This window comes from Labrus mixtus, chromosome 9, assembly GCF_963584025.1.
Source record: "Labrus mixtus chromosome 9, fLabMix1.1, whole genome shotgun sequence".
Classification (NCBI taxonomy): Eukaryota; Metazoa; Chordata; class Actinopteri; order Labriformes; family Labridae; genus Labrus; species Labrus mixtus.
Genome location: NC_083620.1, coordinates 19,831,120 through 19,846,485, shown reverse-complemented (window position 1 = coordinate 19,846,485; position 15,366 = coordinate 19,831,120). Strand labels below are relative to the sequence as shown.

Here is a 15,366-nt window from a genome sequence, read left to right as displayed (position 1 = left end):
CATATAAAGATAACTCTGTATGAAGAAGGGAACCAGTTGTAAAGGGAGGAGGGCAGATATGGGAGCTTTTCTTAACACATATTTTTTTATCTTGGTTTATTTGTCCCTCTTCTCCTTCCACTCTGTATCTAACGCTTTTTCTTTATCTTGTAAATTACAGAAAAAGTTTCAACTTAATGAAATTCACAAGCCTGGAGATGTGGTTCTTGGTGGGCTGTTTAAAGTGCACTATTCCTCTGTTTTCCCTGAGTGGACTTACACCTCAGAGCCGCAATGGCCCATCTGCAAAGGGTAGGTTTCACAAACATAGCAGACGGAAAGCATCTGTGTTAATTGTGTTGTTTGATTATTGTATCAATATACGGACAGTGCTGTAAAATCTGTTAAAAGTATGACATGAAATTGTAATATGTTATCATCATAGTGCTTTTTGATAAATATCCAGCTAGTTCTTGCAATATTTTCTTTAAATACTCTGGTTATTATTATTTTTTTTTTGTTTTTAATCTTTATACTGTGTGTGTTAGGTTTGACACTCTAGGGTTCAGGCATGCAATGACCATGGCCTTTGCTATTGATGAGATCAACAGGAGCTCTGTTCTGTTACCTAATGTGACTCTAGGATACAGTCTGTATGACAACTGTGGTACACTTATCATTGGATTCAGTGGTGGACTATCACTTGCCAGTGGCAGAGAAAAGCACTATGTGTTTGAGGAGAACTGTTTAGGGACCCCTCCAGTCATGGGGATAGTTGGTGATTCTGCCTCTACATTTACCATTGCCACTTCCAATGTGCTGGGATTATACAAAATGCCTATTGTAAGTTTTTCTGTCTTTTTTTTGGGGGGGGGGGGGGTTTAAGGATGTTTATTTAATGTCTAAAGTCAATGCAGTATTTTGAAGTGAGATATTCTTAATATATGATTATCTTAAATGGGTGTCAAACACTGTATGTTCCTTTATAGGTGAGTTATTTTTCCACTTGTTCCTGCCTTAGTCATCGACAACGGTTCCCATCCTTCTTTAGAACAATCCCAAGTGATGCTTTCCAGGTGAATCCTTTTTACCGCAATGAGAATTGTAATATTTGTCAGTTTCATTCACAGCAAGCTTGTAGAAACAGACATGACAAATAACAGGAGACAATTTTTACTCAATCTTTTTTCACATGTATGATTTTAGTGTGAAGGATACGTATTCAGTTATATTAAATTAATAATTTATGTGTATCACCACAATTTCTGTTTATTGTGTATGTCATTTAAATGAGTTTACTGGTCTAATACAATATGTTTTATTAGGTGCGTGCAATGATACAGATTCTGCAACACTTCAGCTGGACTTGGGTCGGCCTGCTAGTCAGTGATGATGATTATGGACTCCATGTTGCGCGATCCTTCCAATCTTATCTGACTCAATCCAGTGGAGGCTGTCTGGCCTACTTAGAAGTTTTGCCCTGGGACAATGACCCAACTAAACTTAATAGGATTGTTGATGTGATGAAGACATCCACAGCCCGTGTGGTTATGGTTTTTGCACACGAATTTCACATGATACATCTTATGGCAGAGGTTAGAATAAAAATACTTTATATACTATTTAAAATGTGTATTAAAAAAAAGTGTTCGAAAAATAAAAGGATTAACAATTTAGTTTAACATTTTTGTGCAATTATGAGAGGACTCATCTCATGCAGTTGAAAGAATTATAAAAAATTAGAATAAATGTAATCAGGTTATATAGGAAAGTTACAAAAAACTATGGAAGCCAGTTGTGAATTTCACAACTTTGTGCACTTTTAGAAAGCAAAAAAAAAACAATACGCATGAAAAGTAAGATATGGTATGACATGTTTGATAAGTGACTGCTCCTTTACATTTCAATAGTCTCTTTTAATATCTGTGCTAATGTCTCTAAACTCTAAATAATGCTACACACAGGTGCTTAGGCAGAATGTGACAGGCCTACAGTGGATAGCAAGTGAAGCCTGGACAACATCTACTGTGCTTCAGAAACCTGAACTCATCCCGTACCTGAAGGGCACGCTCGGCATTGCCATCCGTCGAGGGGAAATACCAGGACTGAAGGAGTTTTTAATACAAATACATCCTGACAAAGTTAACAATGACAGCTCTGGAACAAGCATGGTGGGAGTTCACTTTGACAAATTGTTTTAAAATAAAAAGTTATTGATTGACTTTTATTTTCGTTATATCTGTTAATACAAATTAATTTTAAGATATAATGCATTTCAGGTGAGGCAGTTTTGGGAATCCACATTTCGGTGTAAATTTGCTTCACCGGGTTGGCTGAAAGCTGGGGAAACACTCTGCAATGGCGAAGAAGACATACAAAATGTTGAGAGTGATTTCTTGGATATTTCAAACCTTAGGCCTGAGTACAATATTTACAAAGCTGTGTATTCTCTAGCGTATGCCCTTGATGATGTGATGAAGTGTGAGCCAGGGAGAGGGCCTTTCAGTGGGCACAGCTGTGCCAATTTGCAAACTTTGGAGCCATGGCAGGTGTGATATCACTTTAAACTCTACCTTTGTTTTCATTGATAGATGCTCAATAATTAGTTACTATGTTTTGTGTTTTGTTTTATTTATTTATTTTGTATAGAAATATAGAGATAGAATGAAAAGATAAAAATAAATTACAAGTTGTACATCACTGAATAGTGGGATAAACCTTTGTTTAGTTTAAGTCCTTAATACTCCCTTTGTTTCCCTTTTTCATTTGTAGCTTGTTCATTATTTACAAAAGGTCAACTTCACCACATCATTTGGTGATCAAGTTTCATTTGATGAGAATGGAGATGTCCTACCAATCTATGATGTCATCAATTGGCTGTGGCTCCCTGATGGAAAAATTAAAGTTCAAAATGTGGGTGATGTTAAGAGGTCTGATTTCAAAGGTGAAGTACTTCAAATTGATGAAGACAAAATCTTCTGGAACTTTATTACAAAAAAGGTAATTTATGATTATCCAGATAACATTGACTGCAAATATTAGCCAAATGGAGTAATATATATTCACAAATGTATTTTTTCATAACAGCCACCTCAGTCAGTATGTAGTGAGAGCTGTCCTCCAGGTACCCGCATGGCCAGAAAGAAAGGGGAACCTGAATGCTGTTTCGACTGTGTCCCTTGTTCTGAGGGGAAAATCAGCAATACAACTGGTGGGTTTTCATGCTTAATATATTTCTGTATTTTCTTTTAGAAAATTGTTCTTCTTACAAAACAATTAACCTCACTAACTTCCCCTTTTTTTAGACTCCATAGAGTGCACCAGTTGTCCAGAGGACTTCTGGTCCAGCCCAAAACATGACATCTGTGTGCCTAAGAAGACAGAGTTTCTCTCTTTTCATGAGCCGTTGGGTATCTGCTTGACAACTGCCTCATTGCTGGGCACATTTCTCTGTTCTGTCGTCCTGGTAATCTTCATCCATCATCGCAGCACACCCATGGTACGAGCCAACAATGCAGAACTGAGTTTCCTCCTCCTAGTGTCACTTAAACTATGTTTCCTGTGTTCACTGCTGTTTATCGGCCGCCCCAGATTATGGACGTGCAAGTTGAGACATGCAGCATTTGGCATAATCTTTGTGCTTTGTGTCTCATGTATTCTGGTGAAAACTATGGTGGTTCTTGCCGTGTTCAAAGCCTCCAAGCCAGGAGGTGGAGCTGTTCTCAAGTGGTTTGGTACCATGCAACAGAGAGGTACAGTCCTGGTTCTTACTTGTATTCAGGCAGTAATTTGCACCGTCTGGATTGTCATCTCCTCACCATCTCCACATAAAAACACCAAATACTACAATGACAAGATAGTGTATGAATGTGTTGTTGGGTCCACCATTGGCTTTGTTGTCTTATTGGGTTACATTGGCTTTCTGGCAATCCTCAGCTTCCTGCTTGCATTTCTGGCAAGGAATCTTCCTGACAACTTCAATGAGGCCAAACTCATCACTTTCAGTATGCTTATTTTCTGTGCTGTGTGGGTGGCCTTTGTCCCTGCTTATGTCAACTCACCAGGCAAATATGCAGATGCAGTGGAAATATTTGCCATTCTGGCCTCCAGTTTTGGTCTGTTGGTGGCACTGTTTGGACCCAAATGTTACATAATCCTGCTGAGACCAGAGAGGAACACAAAAAAAGTGATCATGGGGAGAGAAACCACCAATTTGTCAAAGTAGCATCTCTTAAACTTTCATGTGGTCTGAACCAGTTTGTATGTTGCATTTGTTCAGTAGAAATCTCCCTGAAGTCAGTTTTGCTGCTTTCAACTGTCTACTTTGTCTAATCAGAAATAAAGCATACTCTTGTTTTATTCAGATCTATGACCTGTTTATCTCAAATCAGTTGAAACAGTAACCACCAGCCTTAAATAAGTCACACATTAAACATAAATATTCACAACATATAACAAATACAAAGCTAATACAACAATTAAGGCCTTTCAAGGCCTTTTTTAATTTCAAGACAACAAGAACCATCAATTTTAGGGACCATTCATGCTGAAAGCTTTGGTATCATTTTTTTGTTGACAGGATTTAAAGCTCCAACTATCTTACTAAGCTAACACTAGCATTATCGCTAGCCTAGCTAGCCAGCAGGAGACATGCAATAATATAATATTCTGGGTAAAGATAATATTATATAAGACCACCTTTGTCCAAATTGACTCTCACTACAACTTTAGTCCTACAGGACAGCTACAACAAGCTAGCTTTGCACCATCGCTATAAAAAAGCAAAACCTGTATCTGAAATAAGGAAATTAGACCCTGTTCAACAATGGACATTGAAGCATTCCCTGAACTTAGTTTTGAAAAAAGTGATTTACTTGATGTTAATCTATTTGTTTTGGGTGTTTAAAAAAAAGAATGCGCTTTTCCAATTTTTTTTTTGACATCATCTATTACCATCTATATCTATTACTTTCCAGGCAGTTTCTCAAGCTAAAAAACAAGTGGCAACCTTTGGTGTTGAAAAATGAAGCCAATATGGAAGAGGAAAAAGCTACAGTTCCCTGAGTGTCCACTTGAGGTAGGCTCCAAAAACCAAAGAATCTGCATTACATCTCCATCTTGAAATGCCCATTTTTTAATGGGAGAATAAAAACATGTTTGCAGCCTGATTAAAAAAGCAGTTTTTTGGTCAAAAACTCACTTCTTTATTTGTATTAAAAAACTTTGCTGTGTGATGAATTTTTTTGTAATAAATTGGTTTTATGTGACTAAGGCTAAGAGTTGAACATACATTAGCATAATTCATTATTTGTGGCTGAGTTGACTGACAGGTGAGCATGTTTTAGTGGTTTGCCAGGTGGCTTTAGGCCATCCTCAACTCCACCCATTTGCAACAGCACACAATTTGTTGTGTGTTTTAATGTCCTGCCCCCATATCCAACACCCAGATGGCTGGTGTTATAAGGAATTGAACAATAAAGGATAGTGTGCATTGGGATTAAATGCCCTGCATATAAAGGTAACTCTGTATGAAGAAGGGAACCAGTTGTAAAGGGAGGAGGGCAGATATGGGAGCTTTTCTTAACACATATTTTTTTATCTTGGTTTATTTGTCCCTCTTCTCCTTCCACTCTGTATCTAACTCTTTTTCTTTATCTTGTAAATTACAGAAAAAGTTTCAACTTAATGAAATGCACAAGCCTGGAGATGTGGTTCTTGGTGGGCTGTTTGAAGTGCACTATTCCTCTGTTTTCCCTGAGTGGACTTACACCTCAGAGCCGCAATGGCCCATCTGCAAACGGTAGGTTTCACAAACATAGCAGACGGAAAGCATCTGTATTAATTGTGTTGTTTGATTATTGTATCAATATACGGACAGTGCTGTAAAACGTGTTTAAAGTATAACATTGAAATTGTAATATGTTATCATCATAGTGCTTTTTGATAAATATCCAGCTAGTTCTTGCAATATTTACTTTGAATACTCTGGTTATTATTTATTTATTTCTGTTTTTTAATCTTTATACTGTGTGTGTTAGGTTTAAAACTCTAGGGTTCAGGCATGCAATGACCATGGCCTTTGCTATTGATGAGATCAACAGGAGCTCTGTTCTGTTACCTAATGTGACTCTAGGATACAGTCTGTATGACAACTGTGGTACACTTATCATTGGATTCAGTGGTGGATTATCACTTGCCAGTGGCAGAGAAAAGCACTATGTGTTTGAGGAGAACTGTTTAGGGACCCCTCCAGTCATGGGGATAGTTGGTGATTCTGCCTCTACATTTTCCATTGCCACTTCCAATGTGCTGGGTTTATACAAAATGCCTATTGTAAGTTTTTCTGTCTTTTTTGGGGGGGGGGTTAAGTATGTTTATTTAATGTCTAATGTCAATGCATTATTTTGAAGTGAGATATTCTTAATATATGATTATCTGGAAAAACTGTATGTTCCTTTATAGGTGAGTTATTTTTCCACTTGCTCCTGCCTTAGTCATCGGCAACGGTTCCCATCCTTCTTTAGAACAATCCCAAGTGATGCTTTCCAGGTGAATCCTTTTTACCACAATGAGAATTGCAATATTTGTCAGTTTCATTCACAAAAAGATTGTAGAAACAAACATGACACAAACATCACCAATGACCCAAGACAGTTTTTGCTGTATATTATTTTTCACATTTGATTTTAACGTGCGGGATAGGTAAATTAATCATTTGTGTGCACTACCACAATTTCCATTTTCTGTGTATGTCATTAAAATGAGTTTAAGGATCTGTGCACTGATCCTTTCAAACCAATATGTTTTATTAGGTGCGTGCAATGATACAGATTCTGCAACACTTCAGCTGGACTTGGGTCGGCCTGCTAGTCAGTGATGATGACTATGGACTCCATGTTGCGCGATCCTTCCAATCTGATCTGATTCAATCCAGTGGAGGATGTCTCGCCTACTTAGAAGTTTTGCCCCAGGACAGTGACCTAACTAAACTTAGCAGGATTGTTGATGTGATGAAGACATCCACAGCCCGTGTGGTTATGGTTTTTGCAAACGAGTTTCACATGATACATCTTATGGCAGAGGTTAGAATAAAAATACTTTACTATTTAAAATACTACGTGTAAGAAAAATAAAATGATTAACAATTTAATTAAAATTGTTGTGCAATTATGAGGACTAATCCAATGCAGTTGAAATAATTATAACAAACTTGAATAATTAGAGTAAATGTATCAAGAAAGGAAAGTTACAAAAAACTATGGAAGCCAGTTGTGAATTTCACAACTTTGTGCACTTTCAGGGAGCAAAAAAACAACCAATACCCATGAAAAGTAAGATATGGTATGACATGTTTGATAAGTGACTGCTCCTTTACATTTCAATAGACTTTTAATATCTGTGCTAATGTCTCTAAATTCTAAATAATGCTACACACAGGTGCTTAGGCAGAATGTGACAGGCCTACAGTGGATAGCAAGTGAAGCCTGGACAACATCTACTGTGCTTCAGACACCTGAACTCATGCCGTACCTGAAGGGCACGCTCGGCATTGCCATCCGTCGAGGGGAAATACCAGGACTGAAGGAGTTTTTAATACAAATACATCCTGACAAAGTTAACAATGGCAGCTCTGGAACAAGCATGGTGGGAGTTCACTTTAACAATTTGGTTTAAAATAAAAAGTTATTGATAAACTTAAACAATTATTTTTATTATCTCTGTTAATACAAATTAATTTTATGATATACTTCATTTCAGGTGAGGCAGTTTTGGGAATCCACATTTCGGTGTAAATTTGCTTCACCGGGTTGGCTGAAAGCTGGGGAAACACTCTGCAATGGCGAAGAAGACATACAAAATGTTGAGAGCGATTTTTTGGATGTGTCAAACCTCAGGCCTGAGTACAATATTTACAAAGCTGTGTATTCTCTAGCGTATGCCCTTGATGATGTGATGAAGTGTGAGCCAGGGAGAGGGCCTTTCAGTGGGCACAGCTGTGCCAATTTGCAAACTTTGGAGCCATGGCAGGTGTGATATCACTTTAAACTCTACCTTTGTTTTCATTGATAGATGCTCAATAATTAGTTACTATGTTTTGTGTTTTGTTTTATTTATTTATTTTGTATAGAAATATAGAGATAGAATGAAAATATAAAAATAAATGACAAGTTGTACATCACTGAATAGTGGGATAAACCTTTGTTTAGTTTCAGTCCTTAATACTCCCTTTGTTTCCCTTTTTCATTTGTAGCTTGTTCATTATTTACAAAAGGTCAACTTCACCACATCATTTGGTGATGTTGGGCCACGCAGGCTTAGGACAGTCAAACCATGGACTTTGAGTTATTTACTGAGATGGCCTAAAAGAACTCTTTATCCCAGAATTCCCTGCGGCACTTCACACCTACGTGTGACGTAAAGGGGGGACCGGAACCTGAGGGAGACCCCACAGGAAGGCGGCCAGGTGATAAAACTCTGAGACTCCCCTCGTTCATCCTCTTTCCACGCGCCGACTTAAAGTGCTCGGAGATACAAGCTCACCTCCTGTTTCCTGCAACAAACTTCCTTTGTTTTAAAGTTTTGGCGCGCAGGTAATCCGCGGCCGGCAGTGTTCCAAATTCCGAGCTCGGATTGTCCAGTGAACGCATCTCAGTTTCTCGGAGAGTGTTAGGCTATAACAGATTATCAGAAAGATAACGGTCTTATTCCGTCCTGCAACGAAAGGACATCAACGGACATCTTTCCCCTCGACGGAGAACCAACGAAGCCGCTCTTGCCGTAAGGGACCCTCGCCGCCATCAGACGCCTCTGCACCAGGACAGACAGAAGATCTGTTTTATCACCGGACTCCTTTTTCCTTCACCGATCGCAGGCAAAGCGATTCACAAGTGAGGCTTAATTAGGTCTGGGCAGAATTAGCTTTAGAGAGTGTTTTTAACAATTGTTTGATTGAAGCAGAAACTGTAATTTTTATCTTTGTTGGACCGTCGCGTCCTGAGTTTTACCTGTTTAAAACTCTTGTTGTTCCCATTTCGGACCGCTGCGTCCTATATGTGTTTAGCGTAACAGCGTTATAACCGGGTATTATTCTTCTGATCAGAAAGGCCAGTGTAAGTCGTATTAACTTGAATTCGGCCATTGGTTTGTTTCTGTGAATGAAGGGAATTACTCCGAGTTGTGGTGCGGGATTTGGACTGTGATCCGGCCTCTTCAGGCACGCATTTCTCTCCTCCTCTACGCTCCTTTTTATCCTCTTTTCTTCCCCCATTACGCACATAGGCTACACACCCACACACACAGAGATCTATACACTCGCGGCCATCCAGACGCCTCAGAGACACAGATCGTGTAGGGCCGAACTCGGTCTCTTTTAGACATTAAGGCCACGTTAGGTCTTTGTTAGGTGTGTGCCATCGTAAGGGCGACCACGTGGGACGAAGCAATCTCCCCCTTTTCTTCTTCCCCCCCTCTCTCTCTTTCTCTCACACACACACACACACACACACACACACACACACACACACATTCACACCTCATTCACAAGGTGTGCTTGATAATGTTTGTTTGCTTAGATTAGTTTATAATAGTTATTTGTTTGATTAAGTTCATTGATTTTGGATTGATGTTGCTTTGTTTAAATAAATTCTGTTATAATTTAAGAGAGCAGTTGTTTGTGATTACTGGTGTATTTGCATTGTGATATAAGCTGGGTGCGAAGGCTTTGTGTACGGATTTCACGCCTTCAATTTATTAAATATAGTTATTAATTATTAATAATATTAGTAATTAAATAACTCATTTGAGACTGATTTGAGTGATATTTTGGTTATATTTCCCTGAGTACAGGGTGGTGCCCCAAAACGAGATTAAACACAGTTTAATGATATTTTATTTATATTATTAATAATTAGAAATAATTATTAAAGAATATAACCAAAGTTGACTTGATACAACCCCAACAAATGGTGCCCCGTGTGAGGCCTTCAATAAACCAGCTTTATTGCACTGTAAATGCACAGTAATCCGAACTTAAATCCTAAAAGGGATCTTTCTGAAGAAAATTATATTTTCTTTAAATTTTTTGTTGTTTAAGCAAAGCAGACATCAAGCTGTGGCTTAGTTGTGTTGTATGTTGTTGGTTAACAGTTAAAGCAATAACTGTTGTCCCCTTTGTGTCCATACAACAATTGGACACAAGGATGCAGCTAGTGTGACTTTCTCAATGAACTTGATTTGTTGCATTAATCCAGATTTTGATCCTGAAGTATTCTACTAAAGGATTGTGGTGCTCCTTGTTGTTTGAGAGCCATTTGGCCAGATGAGAGTGTAACCTCATCATTGTCGCATAGCCAGCTGTCCGAGAGGTGTGAGTTCCTCCCTTCCTTTGAAGACTTGAGGTGTGAATCCCCTCTCTTATCTTGTGATCAATTGTGAAACCTAGATAAGATTTGCTCTGGTGTTGATCTAGCTTTGTTTAGCTTAGCGTTTTTTAACAGTAATCCACTGTGGTTCCATTTTATCACGAAAATGTGTACCAAGACCCTAGGTGAGCCGGGAGCTGAGACTCCTTTTGGATCAGACGACGGAGCACTGCAAGAAACTGCTGCCGGTCTGACGAACCTCTCCTCAGAGGAGAGTGGCAACCTATATAGCTATTCAATTAGCATTAGGGATAAGAAATTAGAGGAGCTAGTTGATCTTGTCGACCACAGAGCCAGGATCACCCCTAACAAAGACAGAATGTATGCAGAAGACATACATCAACCATGGGCCAAGGCTCGCTGTGGATCAGACGATCCACCCCTTCAAGACGTAGTTGCTAATCTTATCCACCCCCCTATAGAGCAGCTCGACAGTCTGAACTCCTACACCCTCAGCACATGTGAAGAGAAACTAAAGGGCTTGGTTGAATATGCAAATCAACCAACTGGGAAGCCAACACGCACAACTTCAGATGTTCTAGGCAAAATTCTCCTCCTTTATCAGCACAAATCAAATGTGCAGAATGAGATACACCGGGCACAGCTAGCCCGGGTACAAGAAGAAGGACAGATCCTGCGGGACGACTTCGAAAGATTGCAGGATAAACTAAAGACCTTGCAGGAAAATTGCATGGCCCTGCAGGAGGAGAATAAAACACTGCATGAAAGCAGCAAACTGGCCGAACAGACGAAACGAAGTGACACGGTACCCAGATTTCAGGATAGGCAGATAAGTACTGCAGCCCCCATGTCAGCTGAGGAAACCTCAGACAAAGGATGGGAGACTGAACCAAGCACATGGAGGAGGGAGACAGACATGTTGAAGGATCTGGAGGAGAGGGGAAGATACCGCCGGGTCGACCCAGGCACAAAAGCGCACACGTCCTCAGACTACCCGGTAAAGAGCTGGGTGAGTAAAGATGAAGGGCGCCACGCCTCCCCAGACCATGAAGCACCGTCATTGGGAAATGCCCCAAGGCCCCCGCGTTCTGCAATACGCTTTGAGCCAAGAGAACCCTCACCCCGCAGGAAGAGGGACTTCACGCCCCCTAGAGACAGGGAGGAGGCACGGGTCCAATCGGGCACCGAATATTACCTGTCCCATGATAGACGGCCACGTCTGAGCCGAACACAAACCCCGCCACGGTTGCAACCGTACTACCGTGACAACCACAGGGCTTACGATTCGTCAGACGACTCGGACGGCCCTCGCCAGCCTTCGGGTCAGGGTCTGCGAACCAGGCAGATGGAACCTCAGGCCAAAGATCTGAAGCGTTTTGACCCAGATAGCCCAGATTCAAGTAGTAACGACTACCTTAGAGAAGTCGACCATTGTCTCCGTGACCTGCCTCATGCGTCCTCACAGGAAAAACTGAAACGGATCTGGAAGACTACGGCTAGGAGTGTCCGTGCTTTCATGGGGACACTCCCACCAAAGGTCCGATCCTTGCAGAAAGGAAACAAATCTGTTAGTCAGCACTTACAAACTGCCAAGCAGAAAGTGTTGGACTTGTTTGAATTAATTCAGGGAGTACAGGTAAGCATGGAGCAAGACATATCGTCAGGATATGACTCCGATCCTGGACCAAGCCCCTCAAATGATCAAACAACCCTGCTGAAAAAGCTCAGTAAAGAACCGAGCAGCCAGGACAACCAAAGGACTGAGGAAATAAGTCTATTTTTCCCTGATTTTGACTGTGGAGCCCCGCTCCTTGGGGAAACACCCCAGTTCCCTGACAGCTGTGACACCCTTTCACACCTTCACAGGTTGGAATCACCACATAGAAAGGGGGGTGACTTCTCGGCCCCCAGAGGCAGAGATAACACCCGGCCCCCTCCTGCTACCTGTAGGTTCCCATCGCAGGATTCACAGCTGAGGAATATCCAAACCTCAGATGACTCGGATGGCTCCCTTTTACCCAGAGATCAAAGAATGCGCATAAGGCTCATTGAATCTATGGCACAGGATGTAGAGCGGTTTGACCCAGATAACTCAGACCGCTGCATCGATGATTACCTCAGAGCGATCAACCTGTGTCTCAGTGATGAACCTGATGCATCCACAAGAGAAAAACTCAGGCTGATCTGGAAGACAACTTCCAAGAGTGTCCGTAACTTCACGACTACCCTTCAGCCTGAGGTCAGATACCAGTACTCTGCGCTCTGCAATGCTTTGCGCCAGGAATACTCCACCTACATTGACCCTGCATCTGCCCTTCTTAGCGCTTTCAGTGTCCTGCACCAGAAGCACGAGTCCCCCAAAGATTATTACTGGCGCCTAAGATCTGCATATTTCCAGGGACGTGAGGCTCCAGGTTTGGAAGAGAACCAAACTTTTAAGTCCATCTTCATGCACAATCTGCATGGCTGCGTGCGGTCAGATGTCACCCTGCATAGTCGTACACATCAGCTTAGTATGAAAGAGATCAAGAAATACGCACAGGTGGTTTGGCAGACACGCTTATGTCACGTGACACGTGAGGGCAACAAGAGACCACATCACTGGCAGAATAGAGAACAGAGCCAGGGGGGTGAACGTGGGACTCAACCACAGAGTAGGTTCCAGCCTGGAGAACTGAGAACTACCAGATCCGAACGGAACTCTCGGGATGGCCGTAGCCTGAGACAGAAGGGTAGGTATAACCGGAGTTCCTACGAGCTCCCTAAGGAAGCAAGTTCTGACTCCACATAGGAGTGGGGGTATAGCCTCCATTCTGGAAACACAACAATGTCACTCTACCGACATGAATGTTTCCTAGTCCCTGTTTTGACATTGGTAGGGAGACACATAATGTACATGTACATTTACACACCTACATGCCACACACACCTTCCCACAGGCTTACTCCTGCCCAGGCTAGGAGTTCACAAATCTACACCTGATACTCTTCTCTTTCTCTCCTCCTCTTGTCTGTTTGTTTCATTTGTTTTGTTAAAGAATGCACCTTGAGTAGCAAAGCTTTGCTAATGCCTGGTTATGTTGTATGCCTAGCTTTAGACATAATTAGACAGTCTGCCCAGACTTTGCCTCAGTGTCTGCCCAGACCGAATGCCTCTCAAAATGTATGGACTGTTGCTCACTAACTATTTGAACGTTTGTCTCCTAACACATGGACTGTTGGCCCTATTTGCCCTAAAGACTGTGACCCGCAATCCCATTCTTCAGGACAAAGGGGGGATGTTGGGCCACGCAGGCTTAGGACAGTCAAACCATGGACTTTGAGTTATTTACTGAGATGGCCTAAAAGAACTCTTTATCCCAGAATTCCCTGCGGCACTTCACACCTACGTGTGACGTAAAGGGGGGACCGGAACCTGAGGGAGACCCCACAGGAAGGCGGCCAGGTGATAAAACTCTGAGACTCCCCTCGTTCATCCTCTTTCCACGCGCCGACTTAAAGTGCTCGGAGATACAAGCTCACCTCCTGTTTCCTGCAACAAACTTCCTTTGTTTTAAAGTTTTGGCGCGCAGGTAATCCGCGGCCGGCAGTGTTCCAAATTCCGAGCTCGGATTGTCCAGTGAACGCATCTCAGTTTCTCGGAGAGTGTTAGGCTATAACAGATTATCAGAAAGATAACGGTCTTATTCCGTCCTGCAACGAAAGGACATCAACGGACATCTTTCCCCTCGACGGAGAACCAACGAAGCCGCTCTTGCCGTAAGGGACCCTCGCCGCCATCAGACGCCTCTGCACCAGGACAGACAGAAGATCTGTTTTATCACCGGACTCCTTTTTCCTTCACCGATCGCAGGCAAAGCGATTCACAAGTGAGGCTTAATTAGGTCTGGGCAGAATTAGCTTTAGAGAGTGTTTTTAACAATTGTTTGATTGAAGCAGAAACTGTAATTTTTATCTTTGTTGGACCGTCGCGTCCTGAGTTTTACCTGTTTAAAACTCTTGTTGTTCCCATTTCGGACCGCTGCGTCCTATATGTGTTTAGCGTAACAGCGTTATAACCGGGTATTATTCTTCTGATCAGAAAGGCCAGTGTAAGTCGTATTAACTTGAATTCGGCCATTGGTTTGTTTCTGTGAATGAAGGGAATTACTCCGAGTTGTGGTGCGGGATTTGGACTGTGATCCGGCCTCTTCAGGCACGCATTTCTCTCCTCCTCTACGCTCCTTTTTATCCTCTTTTCTTCCCCCATTACGCACATAGGCTACACACCCACACACACAGAGATCTATACACTCGCGGCCATCCAGACGCCTCAGAGACACAGATCGTGTAGGGCCGAACTCGGTCTCTTTTAGACATTAAGGCCACGTTAGGTCTTTGTTAGGTGTGTGCCATCGTAAGGGCGACCACGTGGGACGAAGCAATCTCCCCCTTTTCTTCTTCCCCCCCTCTCTCTCTTTCTCTCACACACACACACACACACACACACACACACACACACACATTCACACCTCATTCACAAGGTGTGCTTGATAATGTTTGTTTGCTTAGATTAGTTTATAATAGTTATTTGTTTGATTAAGTTCATTGATTTTGGATTGATGTTGCTTTGTTTAAATAAATTCTGTTATAATTTAAGAGAGCAGTTGTTTGTGATTACTGGTGTATTTGCATTGTGATATAAGCTGGGTGCGAAGGCTTTGTGTACGGATTTCACGCCTTCAATTTATTAAATATAGTTATTAATTATTAATAATATTAGTAATTAAATAACTCATTTGAGACTGATTTGAGTGATATTTTGGTTATATTTCCCTGAGTACAGGGTGGTGCCCCAAAACGAGATTAAACACAGTTTAATGATATTTTATTTATATTATTAATAATTAGAAATAATTATTAAAGAATATAACCAAAGTTGACTTGATACAACCCCAACAGTGATCAAGTTTCATTTGATGAGAATGGAGATGCCCTACCAATCTATGATGTCATCAATTGGCTGT

At 41.4% G+C, this 15,366-nt stretch overlaps 1 protein-coding gene across 1 annotated transcript; it reads left to right on the top strand.

The window, feature by feature from the left end:
• On the top strand, nucleotides 1-4,299 carry LOC132980542 (extracellular calcium-sensing receptor-like). The gene is made up of 9 exons (XM_061046745.1): nucleotides 1-291; nucleotides 528-822; nucleotides 969-1,055; nucleotides 1,305-1,574; nucleotides 1,944-2,150; nucleotides 2,259-2,528; nucleotides 2,752-2,979; nucleotides 3,067-3,190; nucleotides 3,285-4,299. The coding sequence occupies exons 1-9, from the start codon at nucleotides 20-22 to the stop codon at nucleotides 4,202-4,204; spliced, it is 2,673 nt and encodes an 890-aa protein (XP_060902728.1). The 5' UTR covers nucleotides 1-19; the 3' UTR covers nucleotides 4,205-4,299.
• The last annotated feature ends 11,067 nt before the right edge of the window (nucleotides 4,300-15,366 follow it).

What these genes read in the sequence shown, in the direction of transcription:
- LOC132980542 (XM_061046745.1), top strand. Translation starts at nt 20, where the DNA reads ATGAAGAAGGGAACCAGTTGTAAAGGGAGGAGGGCAGATATGGGAGCT. An exon ending in CAATGGCCCATCTGCAAAGG is followed by an intron (nt 292 to 527) that starts GTAGGTTTCACA and finishes TGTGTGTGTTAG; the next exon opens with GTTTGACACTCTAGGGTTCA. An exon ending in GAAAATCAGCAATACAACTG is followed by an intron (nt 3,191 to 3,284) that starts GTGGGTTTTCAT and finishes CCCTTTTTTTAG; the next exon opens with ACTCCATAGAGTGCACCAGT.